We start from the raw sequence: 23,824 nt of genomic DNA, 5'->3' as shown, positions 1-23,824 counted from the left end.
TATAATTTCAGCATTTCAACCTGGTTAGGATTCATTGCTGAGGAGCTAGTGTGATCCTATGAAGGTTACAAAGTACTACGACTTTTTGAATTGCTGGAGTTCTTTCATAAATGTTTTCTCATCTGAGAGGGCTGGTGTTCAGTTATCTTTTTGAAATTACTGTCATTTAGATATAACTTTTTGGTTTTATATTCTTATTCTTCCCTTGAGTACTTGACTGTTGTGCATGTTGTATACAGTTCTTTGGTTTAGTTTCTGGGTTCTTTAAGAAGGCCAAGACTCTCTGTGGATTTCTTAGTTGTGGCTAGTTTCCTGCATTAGTTTTCACAGGATGAGGGAATTTATTTTTGTTTGGTGGTGTAATTCTGACTTCAATCCAGTAGAGGGCTGAAAATGGTGTTTATTCAGCTGCATAGCTCTTTTGTATTATCAGTGTGCTTACAAGAGTGCTCTGGGGGAGGGGAGGCAGTTGGCAGGTAGGCAATAAATGCCCTTCTCACAATGTCTGTTTTCAAGAATTCAGAAAATCGTCTTCAATCACTGGTGCTATACCCCCATTTTCTTAGTTCCAAAGAAGTCCTTGGGCAGCTGCACACCCCCATCTTTAAGGACAGGGTGTCCAATCTATGACTTCTCTGGGCCATACAAGAAGAATTGTCCAGTGACCTACCGATTCCCTGTGCTTCGAAGAGTTTGAATGGGATATGGGATATGTCTGCAGGTGTCTGTGGATGTCGTGGGTCAAGGGTGAAGGTCCCCTGGGCAGGGTGGGTGATGCCATAAGTGTGCAGCTGGTGTGGTGCCTACAGCCTGGAGTTTCTTGCTCAGCAGTAGGCTTTGAGGACCATTCAGCTTGTGCTCCCCTACCAGATTTTCTGTGATGTATGCTTTCAGGTAGACCTGACCAGCTAGTTTTGTCTCAAGCCTTCTGCACCCAAATCTTTGGGCTGCTATGTGTCCCAGGCCACAGGTTTCCCTTGGATGGAGGCTGTTGTTTGGATGAACGGAGGCAAGATGGCGCAGTTCCGGGTTCTTCACCGTCAACTTTCCCGCGCCTGGGAAAGACACAGGTCGACCGCGCAGGCGCAACCCGACCTCCCAGGGAGAAAAACCGGAACCCGCCTAGCCACGCCCACTGCCTGCCCCCGACCCGCCTACGTCCCACCCACTGCCCCCCCCACTCCCAGGGCCAGGACATAAAAGCCGCTCCCGGTAGGCATGCTGCGTGCACTTCCTCAGCCCTCACTCTTGTCGAGACTGTAGGAACTCCACCCGAGAGCTCCACCAGGTGACTCCCCTGGCCTCCCCTGCTGGAGACCAACTGACCTCACCCCTCCCCCACACCTTCTTTCCTGAAACTGGGGGACCAAAAATAAATGTGCAGTTTTGCTCCTAGCCTTGCCTACTCACTGGTCATTTAATACTCGCCCTGGTTTCCTGGAAAGCAAATCAGCTTCCTAGAAAGCAAATCAGCTTCCTGGTGAGCCTAGAAAGCAAATCAGCTGGTGCCGAAACCCGGAAGGAGACCCCTCCTCTCCTCAGGCCTCTGAGGATTAAGGAACCTCCTCCTGCTTCCACGCTGCAGACGGACCAGGACCTGAGACCCGCTTCCCTCACTCTCACGGCCTCTCTGGGGTAAGTGCCCTTGTATCCTCTTTACCTCCCTCAGCCAAAAATCCTGCACAGGTCCGAGGCCCACTTTTGAGCCACCCAGTGGCTCGGGAGACCTGTTCAGGATGGAGACGTCCGCCTGAAGGTAATCTCCACCTTGGCTCCAAGAGCCTCCAGTCTGTCTCTGCTGGTTCCAAAGATGCTTTGAAGCCAGGCAGAGATCCACTTCCATTTCCACTGTGTCCATTGTGTAAGTAAAGGAAACAAATGGGAAACTCCCAGTCCAAATTTCCAAAGAGCACCCCTTTAGGGTGCCTCCTAGCCAATCTAAAAATTCTACAACTCGAACAAGACCTCAAAAGAAAGCGGTTAATTTTCCTCTCCACTGTGGCATGGCCCCAATCAATGGCCACTGGAGGGCACCCTAGCAGCAATTTCTGCCAGCGACTAGGCAAGTAGTCTGAAATTAATTACATACAAGGCTTTTGGGCCTTACGCTCTTGTCCCGACCTGCCCTATACGCCTCCTTCTCTCCCCACTCTCTCCACCCCCTCCCTTCCTGCCCAGACTCCTCTTCCTTCCTCCTCATCAACTGGTGGCCCACTCGCTCCCGTGCCCCCTTCCACGCCCTCAGCCGGCCGCCTAGGGTCCCCTATCTCTGCACACACCCGCTCTAAGTGCCCTGCTGACACCCCCGCTCCTGCCCCACACCCTCCTACAGTGTTAGTGCCTTTGCGAGAGGTAGCTGGGGCAGAGGGGGTAGTCAGAGTACATGTCCCTTTTTCACTGGCTGACCTTTCCAACACTGAGAAGCGTTTAAGGGATTTCTCAGCTAATCCCACTGTATACATAAAGGAATTTAGATACCTTTGTCACGCCTATGACTTAACTTGGCATGACCTCCAGGTTATCCTAACCTCTACCCTAAACTCTGAGGAGCAAGAGTTCATCCTAGTGGCCGCCAGGCAGCACGCCAACCAACAACATTTAACTGACACCACCATTCCACTAGGGGAGCAAGCAGTCCCCTCGGCAGACCCAGACTGGGACTACCAGGTAGGCCAGCCTGGGCACTGTAAGAGAGACATTATGGTCCAGTGCCTGTTGGCTGGTATGCAAATGGCTCCAAACAAGGCCGTAAATTTTAACAAATTGAAAGAAATTTTTCAAAATCCAGAAGAAAATCCAGCTGCATTCCTAAATAGGCTAACTGAGACTCTAACCCAATATACCCGGCTAGATTCGGCCTCCCCCACAGGGGCCACTATTTTAGCATCTCATTTCATTTCCCAATCAGCTCCTGACATTCGCAAAAAACTCCAAAAGGTGGAAAATGGTCCCGAGACACCAATACAAGACCTAGTTAAACTAGCCTTTAAGGTCTATAACGCCAGAGAGGAAACGGCTGAGGCACAGCGGCAGGCTCGCCTCAAACAGAAGGTACAGCTCCTAGCAGTGGCTTTACAGCCCAGTCGTAACCCCAAACCAGAGAGCACACACCCCGCAGACTCCAAGGCTACAAAAGGAGCCTGCTATAAATGCATAAATGCGGTGAGGCAGGACACTATGCCAACAGGGGTCCACAAGGCCCCCGAGCCCCAATGCAGCCTTGCTATAAGTGCAAGACCTCAGGACATTGGGCCAGCGAATGTCCTAACCCTCCTCCACCAGCAACCCCCTGCCCTGCTTGCCAACAGGAAGGACACTGGAAGTCTGATTGCCCCACCCTGAGAACAGGTGCCACGTCTTCACGTGACCCCCTTTCCCAGGATCCTGGGAGCTCCTTCCAGCTCCTACATCTGGACGACGACAACTGAAGGTGCTGAGACTCAGGGACCCCCATCACCCTCGCCAAGCCGCGGGTAACTCTCCTGGTAGCGGGTAAGACAATTAATTTTTTGATCGACAGCGGGGCTACCTATTCTGTTTTGCCATCCTTCTCTGGACCTAGCCTTCTATCCAATATCTCTGTAGTAGGAGTAAACGGAAGGCCATCCACTCCGCGAAAAACTCCTCTCCTTAATTGCTGCCTGGCCAACAACTACTTTGCGCACTCATTCCTCATTATACCCTCATGCCCTACCCCCTTATTAGGCCGAGACATCCTGAGCATCTTAAAGGCCTCCATATCCATTCCCACCACCTCATCTACTCCCCTTCAATCCCCTCATGACCTGTTGTTCATGCTTTGTGCATGCACACACGTTCCTCCTATGCCACCCCCACCGCCCATCTTCCCAATTTTGTACACCCTCAAGTGTGGGACATTTCCATCCCGGTCATAGCGGCCCACCACCCACCAGTTCTTGTCAAGCTCAAAGACCCCACTGTTACTTTAGAAGTTTGCTCCTCTCTAAATCCAGCAACTTTACTGCCAGACCCTCTTAAACCACCTCATACTAAACATTCTTGCCCTGAAGTCCTGGAGGCTCAACCCCCCAGCCACCTACACTTGCATGACCAGCCCCTTCAGAATGCACAACTAACCCTATTTGTGGATGACAGCTCCTTTATCAACCCTCAAGGAAACAGACAGGCAGGATATGCAGTAGTTACCTCCTCCACAGTTTTGGAGGCAAAACCCCTACCACAAGGGACCACATCACAGCAGGCAGAACTCACTGCACTAACCAAGGCACTCCTCCTATCAAAAGGAAAAACAGTAAACATATACACAGATTCTAAATATGCTTTCCTAATTGCACACACCCATTCAGTCATCTGGAAAGAGAGAGGGTTTTTAACCACCTGCGGTACCCCTATTATCAACAAAAAACAAATACTCAAACTACTGGATGCACTGTCGGCACCTTCCAAGGTAGCCATTATACATTGTAAAGGCCACCAAACTCCATCTAACCCAGTAGCAGCTGGCAATAGTTTTGCCGACACCACTGCCAAATCGGCTGCCGGATTCTCCACCCCCACGCTTCACTCTATTTGTTTTCTCTCTCCTCAATTTACCCCTATTTACACCCAAGAGGAAAAGGCCAAACTATTACAAAATCCAATAGCCAAACTAACTACAGATGACTGGATATATATTGATAACAAATTAGTTATTCCTGAAACACAACTCCGTACCATTCTAACAGACATACATAATTCTTTACATATAGGACCCAAAGCCTTATACAATTTTCTAAATCCCCTCCTCCACTGTCCAACACTACAAAAACACTTACTTACAATCAACCAGCAGTGTCCTATCTGCCTAAAGACAAATCCTCAAGGTGCATTGCATAATCCCCATCCTAGCCACCTACTCAGAGGACACCAACCAGGCGAAGACTGGCAAATTGATTTCACACATATGCCAAAACATAAAAAATTCAAATACCTCTTAACCCTTGTGGACACCTTTTCAGGGTGGATAGAGGCCTATCCCACCACAGGAGAAACCGCTAACGTTGTTGCTTCAATACTCACTGAACATATTATCCCTAGGTTTGGCCTCCCGGTCACCCTTCAGTCCGACAACGGTCCAGCATTCATCTCCAAGGTAGTCCAATAGGTGGCAGCCCTCCTACACATCACCTGGAAACTCCACATACCTTATAGACCTCAGTCTTCTGGTAAGGTAGAAAAGGCTAACGGACTCATCAAACAACAGCTCACCAAACTCTCCCTCAAGACTCAACAATCATGGGTAACTCTCCTTCCTTTAGCCCTAACCCGGCTGCGAGCAGCCCCAGGAGTCCGACAGGCCTCAGTCCATTTGAATTAGTTTACAGCCAGCCCCTCACCCTCCAGCAGCTACCCACCCTTTCTTCCCCACTGGCAACTTATCTTCCATACCTCACCCTCTTGAGACAACTCCTGAGACAACATGCAGAACTAGCACACCCCCCTCCAACAGACACCTATAGCCCACATCTCTCTCTCAGCCCAGGAGACCAAGTATACTTAAAAGATATCCAAGCCAAAGATCTTCAGCTCAGGTGGAAAGGTCCCTATACTGTCCTCCTATCCACATACACAGCAACCAAACTTCTAGGACACACACACTGGGTCCATATATCACAATTTAAAAAGGCCCCCACAGAAGACAATCAGTGGACATCTACTAGGCTTACCCCTACCCGTCTCAAATTCACCAAACTCTCCCAACCACCACATGTTCCCTGACCTCTTACACTTATCCCGATTTCTCGCCATACTCTATATAGACATAACAGAATTCCAATATATTACCCCGGATCCCTACTTGCCTCCAGATAATAGCCCATCACAGTGGTTTTCCCACTTACCTTTATAGAACATCTTCAGTGGCAAGGTGTACTCGGTGATTACACTGAAGATGAAGTCCTATTTCATATTTATAGTACTATCTTTTTCTTGCATTTCAATCTCTATTACTAACCCAACTTTCATATGGAGATTCTCTATAGTTGAGACCTGGTCACGCAAAAATAAACAGCACTCCCAGCTGCAAGGCACTGCTGACTGCCCCTCTTCAGGCTGCCAACCCCATCTTACTCTAAATTTCACCCTATCGTGTTGCAGTGCGGCCGGAGCTAAGGCTCTCTGCTTCCTGCATGATCAGACACATTACAATTGTAAGACTTACTGGAAACAAAAGAACCTAGGATGCCCTTATATTTATTGTAAGATCCATTATGCAACCTTGAGACAGGAGAAACCCACTGCTCTCTTTACCATTGCAAATCCACGAACCCCCCTTCAATACCAATTAAATATCAAAGACCCATGGGACCCCCGATGGGCAGACGGAGTCAAAGGTGGACTCTACACAGGCTACACAATTCTTAGTTCATTTCCCATGGCTACTCTCCTGATAAAAAGAACACTTGTCCAGCAAAAATCCCTTCCTCAAAACATACAAGCCCTACAGAATTTAACCTTAGCCATACAATCACAAGAACAGGCCTTACAAGATCAATTACACTCCTCCAATAAGGACCCCTTCTCATGGTTAAAACTAGTCCGTCAGGGGTTAAACCTAACACCGGCAGCCAACCTAGCAAATCTCTCCCACTGTTTCCTCTGTGCGGCCCTTGAAAGAACCCCCTTAGTGGCAGTCCCCTTACCTACTGCTTTCAAGGTTACAACTAACTCCACAGGCACCTCCCAAAAACCGTTCTTACTCCAAGTCCCACTATATCAAAACCCAGAAAGTCCAATCCTTCCTTTCTGCTACTCTACCCCAAACACCTCCTGGTGTAATTATACCCAGCCACCTGTGAAGACCCAGATGGCTCCCATCGGAGGTTATTTCTGGTGCAACAAAACCCTCTTCAAGGTCCTTAATAACACATCCATTGGTCAATCCCTCTGTGTCCCAGTGTCCCTAGTACCTAGTTTAACCTTATATAGCAAAGCAGAAATAGCTGAACTTGTCATACAATTTAACCCTCCTCCTAATGACCTGCAAAAATGGGCTGTCTTCCTTCTCCTAGTCATCGGAGTCTCCCTGGCCTCCTCCTTAGTGGTGTCAGGGCTTGGAACTGGGGCACTTGCACACTCGGTACAGTCTACCCGATCTCTAACAGCTCAAATCCAAGAGGCCATAGAGGCTTCAGCTGAAAGCCTGGACTCTCTGCAGCATCAAATTACCTCAGTGGCCCAGGTAGCAGCACAAAATAGGTGAGCATTAGATTTACTTACTGCTGAAAAAGGAGGAACATGTCTCTTCTTAGGAGAAGAATGCTGCTATTATGTAAACAAGTCAGGTCTAGTAGACACTAACATCCAAGCCCTAAACAGGATTAAAGCAGAATTAAAAACCTACAATACCCCCTTCACCCCCGGACCACCGATATGGCTGCTGCGTGTGATACAGCAGATGCTCGCATTCCTAATTCCCATACTAATCCTCTGTTTTGTCTTATGTCTCGCTCCTGTTTTAATCAAATTTCTCCAAGCCAAAGTTCAAGAGATCACGCACGTCACCTTCAACCAGATGCTTCTTCATCCATACGTCCAAATACCAACCATAGACCCCAACCTTAACGACGTCCCTTAACAGCAGGAAGTAGCCAGACAGACCACGGTGCTCCTTATCACTATTATCAATAAAAGGTTGGACTGTTTGGACAAACGGAGGCAAGATGGCGCAGTTCCGGGTTCTTCACTGTCAGCTTTCCCGCACCCGGGAAAGACACAGGTCGACTGTGCAGGTGCAACCCGACCTCTGACGAAGAAAAACAGGAACCCACCTAGCCACGCCCACTGCCCATCCCCAACCCGCCTATGTCCCGCCCGTACCCTCCCACTCCCAGGCCCAGGACATAAAAGCCGCTCCTGGCGGGCGCGCTGCATGCACTTCCTCAGCCCTCACTCTTGTCGGGACTGTAGGAACTCCGCCGGAGAGCTCCACCGGGTGACTCCCCTGGCCTCCCCTGTTGGAGACCGACTGACCTCACCCCTCCCCCACACCTTCTTTCCTGAAGCTGGGGACCAAAAATAAATGTGCAGTTTTGCTCCTAGCCTTGCCTACTCGCTAGTCATTTAATACTCACCCTGGTTTCCTGGAAAACAAATCAGCTTCCTAGAAAGCAAATCAGCTTTCTAGAAAGCAAATCAGCTTCCTGGTGAGCCTAGAAAGCAAATCATCTGTGACCAGCCAGCAGGCTATGCTTTTCCCAGACCAGTCTTGCAGAAGGAGGCACACCCAGCTTTTTTCCTGGCACATGAACATGTGCCTCACTTTTCTCACTGTTCTGAGAGTAGGAGCATCACCACAACTTGATCTCGGGCCACAGTTATGAGCTCAATAGCCCTTAACTGTGTGCTCAAACACTAGGAAGGTGGGACAGGTCTTGTAGCTATAACCTCTAATACCTCAGGGACAAGCATTGGCTGTGCTGGAGCAGGAAAACTGCTTTTGGGCTGCCAGGAAAACACTCAGGTGGTACAGTGGAGGCTGTGCTATGTGTACACCCTTGAGGGAGCAACCAGGCATCAGCTGGGGAAGGGCCCAGCAGAAAAGGGGCTGTACAGATCAGATGCACTTCAGACCCTCAGGATAGGCAGCCCTGCTCTCTCCTGGTCCAGCTGTCAGCAGGGGCTAGAGTCATGCAGAGAAAGATGGAGAGCCTTGGGGGATGGGTGGCTATTCCTATATTTTGCTGCAGCTGCCTCATGCATGAAATCTTTTGGGCTCCATGCATATTCAAGCTCTCCCTCTCCCTACTTTCCTGGCAGTGCCCTCTGCCAGTTCAAATGTCTGTGTGGGTCATAGGATCTCTTGTAGCTAGGATCTCAGAGGTCCATGGCAAGCATGTGTGACCCATAGTTCCTTCACTCTCTGCTTCCTTAGGTCCCGTTCTGGACCAAGAGCTGGTCCTGGTGTCTGGTGACTCCATCTGGTTTCCTAGCTTCCTCCCTCTTCAAACTCCGTGTCTGTATTGCCGCTTTATTGACCTCATGTGTTTCTTTTTTTCCCAAAGATCTGTTCAAAGTGTGACAATTTACTCAATATTTTGTTTTCTCTCTGTGGAAGACATGTTTACTGGCTGCATCTGGTTGACCATCTTGTCCCTCAGCTAAAAGTGTAATATACATTTTGGTATGGTTTGGCTCTGTGTCTGAATTTATTGCAACTAAAATTTATTAGTTTTATGTTAGACTATTCTCAGTCTTCCTTCTTCATTACCAAACCTTATTGTTTGATCTTACAGAAGCAGCGGAAACTTCATCTTCAGAAGATGGACATGTGGATGGAGAGATTGAAGTTCTTCAACAGACATTATATATGAAAATGATGCAAAATAAATGTGAAACACTACAGATGGATCAGGAGAGGTTAGAAGAAGAACTAGTGAACCTCAAAAGTCACATGGAAATGAATATGTTAGAACGTGGTCTATTGGAACACCATAAACAGGAGGTTGAAAAAGAGCAAGGCAGGTGATAACAGAACAATTAGAAAAAGTCAATCTATTTTTACAGGTTAGTTTATTATCCATAATGTGCCTTCATTCATTTCACTGCAAATTATAGTTTGGATATAAGCATTGTATGTGTTTCCTCTGCTTCGCTTATAGCAATTTGTTTGGTAGATTTCTAGAAGGAAGGTGATATCTGTTTCTCTCTCTAAATATTTCACTTGCCATCATTATTGTAACTAAATTGATCTTCCATAATAATGATTCTCATTAGTGAATCATTTGATTACTAAAATCAGTTGACATAAAACAAGACTAATAGAGAAAGAGAAATATGATTTAAAAATTATACTACACTCAAATATTTTTAAGTTATATTGTTCAATTTTTTTGAATTTAAACTGATTATGTTATTCTTTGGAGCATTACATTTCTTGAGTACTACCATAAGCACGATTTCATGTTTTTATAATTCAAATTAAATTATTAATTTATCTGATACTGATAATAAATATATTAAACTTGAGATTCTTTTTTCATATAGTTAAAAATGCTCTCTAGATCACTGACCCAAAACAAAAAGAAACAAATACACAATAGTTATTCAGGCTATAATTTTTTATGTACCCTTTTAATTTGTTTTAGACAGAAGAAACATCCCAAGAAGAGCTACAGTGGATAACAGAGGAAAACATTGCTACCATGTGAAGTCAGATGGAACCTATAATTGAAAATCTGGAATTCGAACTCTACAAAGCAAAAACTTCACAAGCAGACTATAATACAGCAGAATTGGAAACATATAAGAAACTGTATCTAGAAGGATTAAAAGCTAGAGAATCTCTGTCAAATATATTAAGCAAGTACGTCAAAAGACAGAATCACAGAAAATAAATGAAGCTCATTAACTTGCCTCAAAAGCATAATTTTTATTGAGACAGGTTCATAAGATTGGGGGAAGCAAAATCTAACTAGATTAGACAATTTTGGAAAATGATGTTAGTAAATGAACTTCCTTTTAAAATGTTAATCCGGCGGCCGGGCGCGGTGGCTCAAGCCTGTAATCCCAGCACTTTGGGAGGCCGAGACGGGCGGATCACGAGGTCAGGAGATCGAGACCATCCTGGCTAACACGGTGAAACCCCGTCTCTACTAAAAAAATACAAAAAATTAGCCGGGCGAGATGGCGGGCGCCTGTAGTCCCAGCTACTCGGGAGGCTGAGGCGAGAGAATGGCGTAAACCCGGGAGGCGGAGCTTGCAGTGAGCTGAGATCCGGCCACTGCACTCCAGCCTGGGCGACAGAGCGAGACTCCGTCTCAAAAAAAAAAAAAAAAAAAAAAAAAAAAAAATGTTAATCCAGGACATTTCATGCCATTCCCCTGTTTTTTTGTTTGTTTGTTTGTTGTTTGTTTGTTTTTCTTTTTTTTTTTTTTTTTTTTTTTTGAGATGGGGTCTCGCTCTGCACTCCGGCTGCAGTGCAGTGGCCGGATCTCAGCTCACTACAAGCTCCGCTCCCCGGGTTCACACCATTCTCCTGCCTCAGCATCCCGAGTAGCTGGGACTACAGGCACCCGCCACCTTGCCCGGCTAGTGTTTTTTTGTATTTCTTAGTAGAGACGGGGTTTCACCATGTTAGCCAGGATGGTCTCGATCTCCTGACCTCGTGATCCACCCGTCTCGGCCTCCCAAAGTGCTGGGATTACAGGCTTGAACCACCGCACCCAGCCTGTTTGTTTTTCTTTTGTCTTTGTTTCTTTGAGATGTATTCTCAGTCTGTTGCCCAAACTAGAGTGCAATCAGTGGCACGATCTCGACTCACTGAAACTGTGCCTCCAGGATTCTAGCAATTCTCCGGCCTCAGACTCCAAAGTATGACCATTCATATTCTCAACACTCGCAGCCAAGTTTTGTATTTGTAGTAGAGATGGGGTATCACCACGTTGGCCAGGCTGATATCGAAGTCCTGACCTCAAGTGATCTGCCCACCTTAGCCTCCCACAGTGCTGGGACTACAAGCATGAACCATTGTGCCTGGCCTGATTTTTGGTTGTATGTGGTTCTTTTTCCCCTTAATATTCTTATGTAGTTAACCTGATCTACTAATCTTTCTGCCAAGTATCTTTGAAGTCTCATAATTTAAACAGTGATACTGTTATACAATTGTTTGTCAGCATTCCCCTATATAGAAATATTAATTAGTTTAATTATTTTTGATAAGATCACAACTTAAACTGAAAAAAGGGTCAGGTACTTCTACTCCTTTGCACATTCTGGCACTCAGTAAATTAACTTTCCTTGATTGCAATCTTTGGTATTATCCTTAGAGGTCACCTTGGAACAAAGTATTTTGTACAGTTTTTCCACTCCACATAAAGGCATAATTGTGAAATAGGGAATGATTAACACAGGGTTGAAAGGAAATATAATTCATAAAGTGGTGAAAAATAACACTTAGTCAGCCTGAGGTGCTGGGTGGAAGACCAAAAGGGCAGGCCCTACTTCTAATGCCTTGGCCACGATTTTAGGAGCAAAATGCCTTTGGAGATCTCTTTGATCTCAGCTGTCTCCTTCTCCCCTGGGAGTTGTTGCTCTGAATGACTCCTTGGTGCCAAATGCTTAATTTTTCTCAGATAATGGGTGAAGTGTACAAGACTGTTCAATAGAAATGCTTGAAAATGTCTTTGAGAGACATTTTTTTTTTCCCTGTAACTGGTTTACTAAATAGAACTTCATTTTATTTTACTGACTATATTTAAGGAGTACCACATGATGTTTTAATATATTTATACATAGTCCAATTGTTATTCTAGTCCAGCAAATTAACGTTTTTAACATTTCATGTAGTTACCCTTGAAACATAAGTGTTTTTTTTTGTTTGTTTGTTTGTTTTTTTTTTTGAGATGGAATCTCCCTAAGTCGCCCAGGTGGGAATGCAATGGTGGGATCTCAGCTCAATGCAACTTTCACCCCCCAGATTCAAGTGATTCTCCTGCCTCAGCCTTCCAAGTAGTTGGGATTACAGGCATCCACCACCACGCCCAGCTAAGTTTTGTATTTTTAGTGGAGACGGGGTTTCTTACCATGTGAGTCAGGCTGCTCTCGAATTCCTGACCTCAGCTGATCCACCGTCCTCAGCGTCCCAAAGTGCTGGGTTTACAGGCATGAACCACCACCACACCACCATGGCTGTTCTTCTTTTTTTTTTTTTTTTTTTGTGGAAATGGAGTGTTGCTCTGCTCTGTCACCCAGCCTCAAGTGCAGTGGCACAATCTCGGATCACTGCAAACTCCGCCTCCCAGGTTCAAGTGATTCTCCTGCCTCAACTTCCTAAGTGCTGGGGTTACAGGTGTCCAGCACCACGCCTGGCTAATTTTTGTATTTTTAGTAGAGACGGGGTTTCACCATGTTGGCCAGGCTGGTCTCAAACTCCTGATCTCAAATGATCTGCCAGGCTTGGCTTCCCAAAGTGCTAGGATTAGAGGCGTATGCCACTGCCCCTGGCCTAAACACAAATATTTCTTTTTGTTTGTTTGTTTGTTTCTGTTTCTGAGGCAGAGTTTCACTCTTGTTGCCCAGGCTGAAGTGCAATGGTGCGATTTTGGCTCACAGCAACCTCGGCCTCCAGGGTTCAAGTGATTCTCCTGCCTCACACTCCCAAGTAGCTGGCATTATAGGCATGAGCCACCAAGCCCAGCTAATTTTTGTGTTTTTAGTACAGACAAGGTTTCTCCATGTTGGTCAAGCTGGTCTCAATCTCCCCACCTCTGATAGTCCTCTGACTCTGCCTCCCAAAGTGCTGGGATTATAGGCATGAGCCACTGTGCCCAGGCTAAAAACAAATATTTCTAATGGCATCTTTAAGAATCTTATAAGTAGAGCCATTTCAGAAGGCAACAAGTGTGACCTGTTAATCCATACATCATTAATATCTTTTGCTCTTCGCTCCCTACATTGTTTGAATTACCTATTTTGTTAGAAATCCTCTAGAAATACAAGTACTTCTTTGCAACAATTTTAAAATTATAACTGTATACACTACATAGGCTCTGATACACTTTCAGAGTTAAAATACGGTTTCTTGTATCTTTCATTTACTCATGGTGACTTTAAACAACACAAGGCATTTAGACACATTTGTTAAAAAACAAAATACTCAGTATCTGTCTTTTGCAATCTTCACAGATGTAAAGAAATTCTAGCAGATGTCAGTACCAAACTTCTTCAAGAAAATGAGTGGAGCAGATGTTTATTTACTTCTCATACTACAAGGCCAGTCCGAGAGTCACAATGCAATGGTAATCTTAATGATAATTTAGATATCAACAGAATACATATTCCAAGAGAAACCTTGATGATTCCTACCTCAAGCTCATTGTCTTCAAATATCAGAATGGAGAACGACTTGTCAAAAGTTAGGTATAGTATTATTTTTTCTTTGGTTTTCAGAATTCTGATATAGTTCTCTCTATATTTTTGGCAAAATACTGAGTTTTCTAACTGACTCCCGCCTTTGAAACAAAGGTCATAATTATCTGTGTTTTTAAGGAAAGGAAACAAACCTTACAGCTTTCTTTTTAAGTCCCTGGGGTTCTAATTGTCTGAAGATATTCATTTTTTAACTTTACTCAATAAATGTAACTATACCAGCACATTTAAACTTTCCGTAAAAATTGCATTTAAGTTAGATTGTGGAAATGTACTGGTATTGCCTAACAATCAAAGTTATACTTGGGGATGCTTTGGCTTACTTTCTTTTTTTTTTTTTTTTCCAAGTTCTAGGGTACATGTGCACAACGTGCAGGTTTGTTACATATGCATATATGTGCCTTGCTGCTGTGCCGCACCCATTAACTCGTCATTACATTAGGAATATCTCCTAATGCTATCCCTCCCCCCTCCCCCTACCCCACAACAGCCCCGGTGTCTGATGTTCCCCTTCCTGTGTCCAAGTGTTCTCATTGTTCAATTTCCACCTATAAATGAGAACATGTGGTGTTTGGTTTTTGTCCTTGTGATAGTTTGCTGAGAATGATGGTTTTCAGCTGCATCCATGTCCCTAACAAAGGACATGAACTCATCCTTTCTTATGGCTGCATAGTATTCCATGGCATATATGTGCCACATTTTCTTAATCCAGTCTGTCACTGATGGATATTTGGGTAAGTTCCAAGTCTTTGCTATTGTGTATAGTGCTGCAATAAACATACGTGTGCATGTGTCTTTATAGTAGCATAATTTGTAATCCTTTGGGTATATACCCAGTAATGGGATGGCTGAGTCAAATGATATTTCTAGTTCTAGATCCTTGAGGAATCACCACACTGTCTTCCACAATGGTTGAATTAGTTTACAGTCCCACCAACAGTGTAAAAGTGTTCCTATTTCTCCAAATCCTCTCCAGCACCTGTTGTTTCCTGACTTTTTAATGATCACCATTCTAACTGGTGTGAAATGGTATCTCATTGTAGCTTTGATATCTATTTCTCTGATGACTAGTGAGATGAGCATTTTTTCATGTGTCTGTTGGCTGCATAAATGTCTTCTTTAGAGAAGTGTCTGTTCATATCCTTCGCCTACTTTTTGAGGGGGTTGTTTTTTTCTTGTAAATTTGTTTGAGTTCTTTGTAGGTTCTGGATATTAGCCCTTTGTCAGATGAGTAGATTGCAAAAATTTTCTCCCATTCTGTAGGTTGCCTGTTCACTCTGATGGTGGCTTCTTTTGCTGTGCAGAAGCTCTTTAGTTTAATTAGATCCCATTTGTCAATTTTGGCTTTTGTTGCCGTTGCTTTTGGTGTTTTAGACATGAAGTCCTTGCCCATGCCTATGTCCTGAATGGTACTACCTAAGTTTTCTTCTAGGGTTTTTATGGTATTAGGTCTAACATTTAAGTCTTTAATCCATATTGAATTAATTTTTGTATAAGGTATAAGGAAAGGATCCAGTATTTAATAAATTGTGCTGGGAAAACTGGCTAGCCATATGTAGAAAGCTTTGGCTTACTTTCTAATTGATTTTCATTTCACTTGGGTTCATAGTGCTTTCAAAGTCTTCCTGTAGCATCTCAAGTTTCAAATTTCTCACTTCTAATATATGTAAAGGATTGACATTCAATCACTTAACTACATATGGATGATTATTATTCAAAGGAATCCAAGATAAATACTTTTTATGAATTCTATGAACCTGTGACACTAAAACAGATTTCTGTTTTTAAGTTTAAAGTTTTGTGATTTTCTTATATGATTACATCCTTAACTACTGTTGTACTTACAGCATTTCTATTCAATTGTTGCAAAATGTACCTGTTGCTATGCAATTGTACAGTGGTTTTTAAATACTTAAAGCAATATTTGAATTCTTAAAGTGAAGTTCACTTATGTCTATCTTACCATCACTCAAATGGTTTATGGCTGAAATAGCAATGATATCAGGAGTAGTTAAATAGCAAATGTGACCAAACAGAATACATTCTGTTCTTTCTACTCAGAATTCCATGTAAAACTGCATGGGGTTCCACCCTAGGACATGACACTTTCAAAGCTTCAAGGTTGAACTGAACAAGAACTTTTCAATCCAACGATTAGGGTAGCCAGTTAGTCAGACATTAACAGGCAGGAGGAAAGGTAGCTATGTAGGAAGAAACACCGCAGAACAACTCTTAAGATGCTCAGTAATTACTCATTCTATGGTTGAACTGTCAGAATGTGTTAACTACAATCTGATAAAGAAGGGGAAAGGCAAAAGGGGAATTCTTAAGAGCTGTGTGGGCTCTATGAGTATAAATTTGAGTGCTATACTACCTTCCTGGGGTGGAGGTAATGAGCAATGCCATCATTGGGTAGAATTTGTCTTGATCACTGGGTTCTGTATATGCACATTAACCAAGAGTAAGGGAGGGTCCCCCAGCCTGGGTGTGAACTGGGCAAGAACAAAGGCAGGAACCTAAAGAAGAAAGTGAGAGAAAAGATCAAATGCAGAATGTATTGAGGCTGTTCCCAGCCAAGTCAGCCCATTCTTCTCTTAAAGCGTACTGTTACTTGCACAATAAACATTTTGCTGGATTTACTAACTGGTTTTTTGGTTGAATTCTTTCTTGCAAAAAGACAAGAGCTGAGGACACTTTCTGGAACTCCAGGCTTGGCCATACATTTTGGTGCTGTGACTTGCATCCTGTCATGAGGTAAGGACAGTGCTCGCCACTGTCTCCTCTCACATGTCTGCTTCTATGCAGCATAGACTGTTAGAATGCTGAGCATGCTGAGCAATCTCCTTAGCATCTCTACTTTGTGTGTTCAACTGGAGCACTTTCACCTAACGCCCAACAGAGCTCCCCAAGCACAGAATGCTTTTTTCTTGACAGAGAAGCCAAGGCTTCTGATTACTTCCATATTCTCACAACCGACTTCTGGGGACTCACCACCTTGTCTTTCTTCACAGTTGCTCCTGCTGCTCGTGCCATCATGGCATCTCTCTTGCTAGCCAATGCCACCTCCATTGCCCTGTCTCTTCCCAGGTAAGCCACAATAGAATGGCTTTTTGCATGCTCTGTCACCACCTCCTCTGCACTAATTCCACCTCCAGATGGAATGTAGGTAAATTTTAGGTGCTATGGTCTAGGTTTAGGGATCTCCTTGGATGTACCTAGTACCCAATTTTCTCTCCATGTTCTTACCACTGAATTCTCAGGGATTTACCAATCAACTTCCCTCTTGTCTCTAGTCCTTCCCACTGACCTTGACATGCTTTGCCTGTATGCAGAGGATTATCACTGAAGGCTACAAAAGTATAATTGGGCAGAGTCATCTATAATTAAATGCAAGACCTATGGATTTAGGGGGTCAACAGACCAAATGAGGGGAAGAGGTCACTGCTTGGTTGGGAGTATGCAGTAAGGGTGCACGAAATCTGAAGTTCTTCACAGACTAGGGATACCTGGTCTAGTGTGGGAAAGGGATGGAAAGGATGCTCTCTCCCTTTTATAATGGATGAGAATGGAGAGAGAGTGAGGACGCTCACATTCCCCTAGCTTTTCCTTCTCTCTGTTTTTCAGATTGCGCACCTCCACACAGTGTGGAGTCCTTCAACACTCCACACTGTAGGACTTTCCCCTTGGATGCATTCTCAAAAGTTAGGACAAGTCTGATCCCCAGACTTTAAAGAAAACTATATTAGTTTTCCTTTGTAATGCTTCATAGCCTCAATACAAGTTATATGACTAGGAAGACTGGCCAGAAAATGGTAGCCTTAATTTTAAGACCATCTTGCAGTTGAACCTACTTTGCAGGTGACAGGGAAAATGGTCAGAGTTGCCCTATATCCAGGTCGTTATGGCTCTAAAGGAAGACCAGGATCTCTGCCAAAAATGCAGATGGGACTCTGCCATCTTGGCTCTCATGAACCCCTCAGCAGATAATTCTCCCATAAATGTCTTAGGAAATTTCCCAGCAGAGCATCCTCAGCTTCCTTTAATCCTCCCACTGAGGATACAAAGCCATCAGCTCCTTGTTCTCACCAGAGGAATAGGAATGGGCACTGGAACATGAGGCTCTGGAAGCTGGTATCAATTGGGAGAAGTTCTACATCTGCCTTAAAATGTTCAATGGACAGTTAGCTATGCTTTGCGTGACTCTTGCCACTTTTGCAAAAAACAGCTTTCAATAATGTGCGAATGGCTCTTTTGGGAAAAAAAATATTTCCAAGACTATAGAACAAGTTTGTAGGGCCTGTGTCCTTTGCACATTAAACATTTTGCACATTAAACAAGGAATCAAACCTCCTTTTCTTTTCCAGCCAATCCAATGGAGGGGCACTTATCCTGGGGAGGACTGGCCGTTTGACTTCACCCGACTTCTTGCCTGTCAGGGATATAAATATCTTCTGGTCTTTGTAGACATATTTACAGGTTGGATATAAGCTTACTCCTTATGAATGGGAAAAGCAATGGGGGTAGTATAGGCCCTTCTCAAGGAGGTCATCCCTGGTTTGGTATCCCCAGGTTGCTGCAAAGTTATTATAGTACATCCTTCACTTCACAGGTTAGTCAACTTGTTTCCCAGGCCTTGGGAATCAGTTACTTTCTAAATTCCTCCTGGCACCCACAGCACTGCAGAATGGTTGACAGAATTAACAAATCTCTCAAGTAAACCTTGGAAAAATTATGCCAGGAAACTTCAAAGCCATAACCAAAGCAACTACCTATTGCTCTACTAAGGGTGAGAAACATACCCATCTCTAACTTACAACTCAGTTATTTTGAGTTATTATATGGAAGACCCTTTCTTCACTTTCCTATTGGATATTTACCTTACCAATTCTAATTATGTTAATTCCCTATCCCAGTTTCAGCTGGTGGCTCAAAAACTTGGCCAAAATATATTTTCACACCCTGAAAACTCTGACCAAATTTTAAACCCACCCATACTCAAGTTCTCATCAAGACTTGGAAGGATGGAACTCCAAACTCTCAACTGAGTCTTATTTGGAGAGGTCTTTACACTGTTTTACTCTACACGCCTATCGCAGTTATGGTGCCAAGGATCACCAAGTGGATCCACTATTCCAAGGTAAAGCTATAGGATGCATCTCGGGCAGAGGAAGTCCTAGAGGTGCCATTGGACACCTGGATCACTTGTCCCCTCCAGGGTCTCAAACTCCTCTTCAAGCAAAGCCAAAAGAATAAACATAAGTAAATTAGTAATGCTTTGACCTGTTATACCATGAGTCATAATACTCCTTGCAGGTTTACTAATATGTTTTTGCTACTGTGAACTAACACCCCCTCCAAGAAAAGGTCTGTTCTGTACTACCTGGATTTAAATCTCAAAGTCATAATCTGGGTGGCATTCTCTCTAATACTCACTGAGTTAACAGCTTCTGTTTCCATAATCAAGAGACATCCTGATTTGACTTTAATCTGTTCTCTTTGGGAACATGCAACCCAGTGCTCTATGCTCACTAATGCTTCTAGCTAAAATCACCCTCATAGGCCCCAGCAGGCTACAACCACAACAAAAGACTCTATGAGCAGCTCAACAACTACTAAAGTTCACCAAATCTTCCTGTGCCTCATCCTAAGGTTATAAATGAATTCTTTCCATCCAGGGCAGGAACAGGCTCCCCAGCCATGATACAAGCATAGGCAACTATTCAAGCCCAATTTAGATTCACCTATCATTGGGACCCCTGTATACAAAACCTTCCAAGAGATGTTATATGGTACCTAATACAAGCTAAAGTGGACATTCAAGCCCGGTTTAAGTCCACTTGCACTGTTTTAGGCCCCTTATTCTCCCCCATTACCCTCATCAGCCAGGCACCGCTAGGTGTCACTATTACCAGAGATTCTGGAACTTTTGTGGGTTCTCTTAACCCTGAACACTTCAACACAACCATCACCATTGTTAATATCTCTCATACTTTTTTTCTCTAAAAACTAAAAACTCCAAATTCCAAGTAAAGTTCTTTACCCGACCAAGCCAGTATTGGGTCATGCAAAAATTTAAAATCTTTAACTCCCTTTGTGAGGTTCTTCTCCTTGACATTACTGAACACATGATCCTCTGGGAAAGAAGAACCATCCTTCTATTCAAATTAGTAACCTATGTCTGGCTCCTCTGGCAGCTGAATCTTTTTTTTTTTTTTTTATACTTTAAGTTCTAGGGTACATGTGCATAACGTTTATATCATGTATAACTCCCCAGTGCAATCCCTCCCTCCTCCCCCCTCCTCATGATAGGCCCCAGTGTGTGATGTTCCCCTTCCCGAGTCCAAGTGATCTCATTGTTCAGTTCCCACCTATGAGTGAGAACATGCGGTGTTTGGTTTTCAGTTCTTGTGACAGTTTGCTAAGAATGATGGTTTCCAGCTGCATCCATGTCCCTACAAAGGACGCAAACTCATCCTTTTTTATGGCTGCATAGTATTCCATGGTGTATATGTGCCACATTTTCTTAATCCAGTCTGTCACAGATGGACATTTGGGTTGATTCCAAGTCTTTGCTATTGTGAATAGTGCCGCAATAAACATACGTGTGCATGTGTCTTTGTAGTAGAGTAATTTATAACCCTTTGGGTATATACCCAGTAGTGGGATGGCTGGGTCATATGGTACATCTAGTTCTAGATCCTTGAGGAATCGCCATACTGTTAGGATATGAACCCAGGTAAAGAAAAAAGGTTGAGGCTTCATTTATCATGGGTTTATTATTACTTTTCTGTGCATGAAGGAGATCACAAAAACAACATCCAAACGATAAGCCAAAGTGCATTGACTGAATTTTCTAATAAAAATAAGACACAAGAAACTAGTTACATTTTCCTTATTTATTTTTGTTGAAACAAATACTGTATAATTTTTGTAATCTTTTCAAGAGACAGGGTCACACTGTGTTGCCCAGGCTGTAGTGCTAGAGTGTAGTGGCTCTTCACAGGCAACAGCATTTTATGCTACAACCTTGAACTCCAGGGCTCAAGTGATCTTCCTACATCAGCATCTGGAGTAGCTGGGACTTCATTTGTGTCCTGCTGCACCTGGCTTTTGTAATTTTCCCTTAGTTGAAAAATGGTCAAACCTTAGAAAAATTTCTTAAAATTAATCAAGCATAGCTGCACTATTTTTTCTTTACCAACTCTGTAATTGATATACCTTGTCCTTATTGGATTCATTTTGAGATCTTCAGAAATGGACTCCTACCATGAGGGAAATCACATGTTGATTCTGGGTGATCCAGAGTGTTCTTGGTTGTCTTCTTAGAAGAAAGAATTCACCAAAAAGACCAATTAGTAAAGCAGGCAAAAGTTTTATTGAGGGAAGTAAAAGTGAACTCCAAGACAGGATTGCACTGACCCTGCTGGAAACAGCCCCAGGACATTCTGCATTGTGACCTTCTGTGGTCTTCTTCTCCTTAATGAATTAATCAATTTTTTTGAGATGCAATTTCACTTTTATTGCCCAGGCTGGTGTGCAGTGGCACAATCTCAGCTCATTGCAACCTCCGCCTCCTAGGTTCAAGCAAGTCTCCTGCTTCAGCCTCCCAAGTAGCTAGTATTACAGGCATGCGCCAATACGCCTGGCTAATTTTTTTTTATTTTAGTAGAAACCAAGCTTCACCATGTTAGCCAGGCTGGTTTTGAACTCCTGACCTCAGGTGATCCACTCACGTCGGCCCCAAAAGTGCTGGGATTACAGATGTGAGCCACCGTGCCTGGCTGGTCTTGCTTCTCCTTTACTGTGCATAATGCACATGTACAGGACCTAGAAATCAATACAAATCCTACCCAATAGTGATATTGCTCATTACTGCCACCCAGAAAGGTCATATAGCAGTCAAATTTGTACTCATTGCACCAGCGCGCTCTCAGGAATTCTACTTTTGCCTTTTTCCTTCCTTATCAGGATCTAGTTAACCACATTTTGAGTTTGACCATAGAGTGAATACTGGTCATCTGAAGAGGTGTTCTGGGCTGTTCCTTCCAACATGGATACTTCCCCTCCTGCCTGCTCATATCTGACCAACTGCCTACTCTTACATTTAATCTTCAAGGAGTTGGGACCCAGAAATCTTTTGGGAAATGAGACAGGGGTCGTTCTGTAGCTACTTTCTGCTAAAAAGGGGTGTTGAGGGTCTTCAGGGTCCCTGCCTTGCTTGCTATCATGGTGAGCCGGTTTCATAGATTGTTGTTGTATCTCTAAAGGTTTGAACCACAGTGTCCAGTGGAGACGTGCAGGGATTTGATTGTCCTCTAGGGTAGGAAAGAAGTTGATAAACCTACTTAGCAGGTTCAAGAAGCAAGGCCCAGAAAGGAGAAGAAGGAAGGTAGAGGCCAGGGGTCCCAGGAAGGGCAGGAATCATGAGAGTCAGAACCAGGAGAGCCAACACTCAGTAGTCCTTTCCCAAAGATGAGAGGCCTGGTTTATGAGACCTCGAATGTGCTCCTGAGTCTGCCCTGGTTTCTTAACCCAGATTGACACTTTTCTTCAAGCACAGACAAATTCCTCCATGAACTTCAGCCAGCATGTCAAGAACTCAGCCACTTTTGAGAACTAAAGCTGCGAAAGACTTGACTTGCTACTGCAGCTCTGTTACAGTTCAAGCAGTGGTTTCTATCTCTTGAGTCAATTCTAGAGACAGGCTGTGGTAGGTTGAGGAATCTGTGCCAATGCTGGCTACTCCGATCATGGCACTGGTGGTGATGCCAAGCCTGATGAGAAAGGGAATTAATTGAATTGTTTGATGGGGGGCCCAGTGTGAGGTTATAAATAAGGGCAAGGGCCGAGAAGCATCACTGGTCACAATGGGGATGTTAGGAGTGAGGCAAGCCAGAGAGCATGCTCCAGTCCAGTTGGCAGGGAGACAGAGGTGGGCCTGTGTCCCACATAGAAAATAAAGTTATGTCATAGGTAGACAAGGATGGATACTGAAGGAGGCAGGTCAATTCCAAACATTGACCAATATCCTTGTTGGCTACCTGAGACGTGATATTCTGTCACTAAAGATTCAGCTGCCAGGTTGGATAACAGGGGGCGGAGCAAGATGGCCGAATAGGAACAGCTCCAGTCTCCAACTCCCAGCGCGAGTGACACAGAAGACCAGTGATTTCTGCATTTTCAACTGAGGTACTGGGGTCATCTCTCTAGGGAGTGCCGGACAATCGGTGATGGTCAGCTGCTGCAGCCTGACCAGCGAGAGCTGAAGCAGGGTGAGGCATTGCCTCACCTGGAAGCGCAAGGGGGAAGGAAATCCGTTTTCCTAGCCAGGGGAACTGAGACAGACAACACCTGGAAAATCGGGTAACTCCCACCCCAATACTGCATTTTAAGCAAACAGGCACACCAGGAGAATATATCCCACACCTGGCTGGGAGGGTCCCACGCCCACGGAGCATCCCTCACTGCTAACACAGCAGTCTGCCACGATCTATCTGCAAGGCAGCAGCGAGGCTGGGGGAGGGGTGCCCACCATTGCTGAGGCTTAAGTAGGTAAAGCCGCTGGGAAGCTCGAACTGGGTGGAGATCACAGCAGCTCAAGGAAGCCTGCCTGTCTCTGTAGACTCCACCTCTGGGGACAGCGCACAGCTGAGGTCCAATAGGGGAAGCAGCGGGGGCCGGTGCAGACGCGAACGACCCTGTCTGATAGCTTTGGGGAGAGCCGTGGATCTCCAAACGCAGAGGTTGAGATCTGAGAACGGACAGACTGCCTGCTCAAGTGGGTCCCTGACCCCTGAGTGGCCTAGCTGGGAGACATCCCCCACTAGGGGCAGTCTGACACCCCACACCTCACAGGGTGGAGTCACCCCTGAGAGGAAACTTCCAAAGGAAGAATGAGACAGGTACACTCGCTGTTCAACAATATTCTATCTTCTGC

General features: G+C 44.5%; 1 protein-coding gene across 1 annotated transcript; it reads left to right on the top strand.

The window, feature by feature from the left end:
- The first annotated feature begins 10,175 nt into the window (after positions 1-10,175).
- Positions 10,176-16,575, top strand: LOC117082711 (ankyrin repeat domain-containing protein 26-like). The gene is made up of 3 exons (XM_033209646.1): positions 10,176-10,324; positions 13,645-13,874; positions 16,562-16,575. The coding sequence occupies exons 1-3, from the start codon at positions 10,176-10,178 to the stop codon at positions 16,573-16,575; spliced, it is 393 nt and encodes a 130-aa protein (XP_033065537.1).
- The last annotated feature ends 7,249 nt before the right edge of the window (positions 16,576-23,824 follow it).

This window comes from Trachypithecus francoisi, unplaced genomic scaffold (genome assembly GCF_009764315.1).
Source record: "Trachypithecus francoisi isolate TF-2019V2 unplaced genomic scaffold, Tfra_2.0 Lachesis_group9, whole genome shotgun sequence".
In the NCBI taxonomy this organism is placed as follows: domain Eukaryota; kingdom Metazoa; phylum Chordata; class Mammalia; order Primates; family Cercopithecidae; genus Trachypithecus; species Trachypithecus francoisi.
This window is presented reverse-complemented; position numbering and strand designations above follow the sequence as displayed.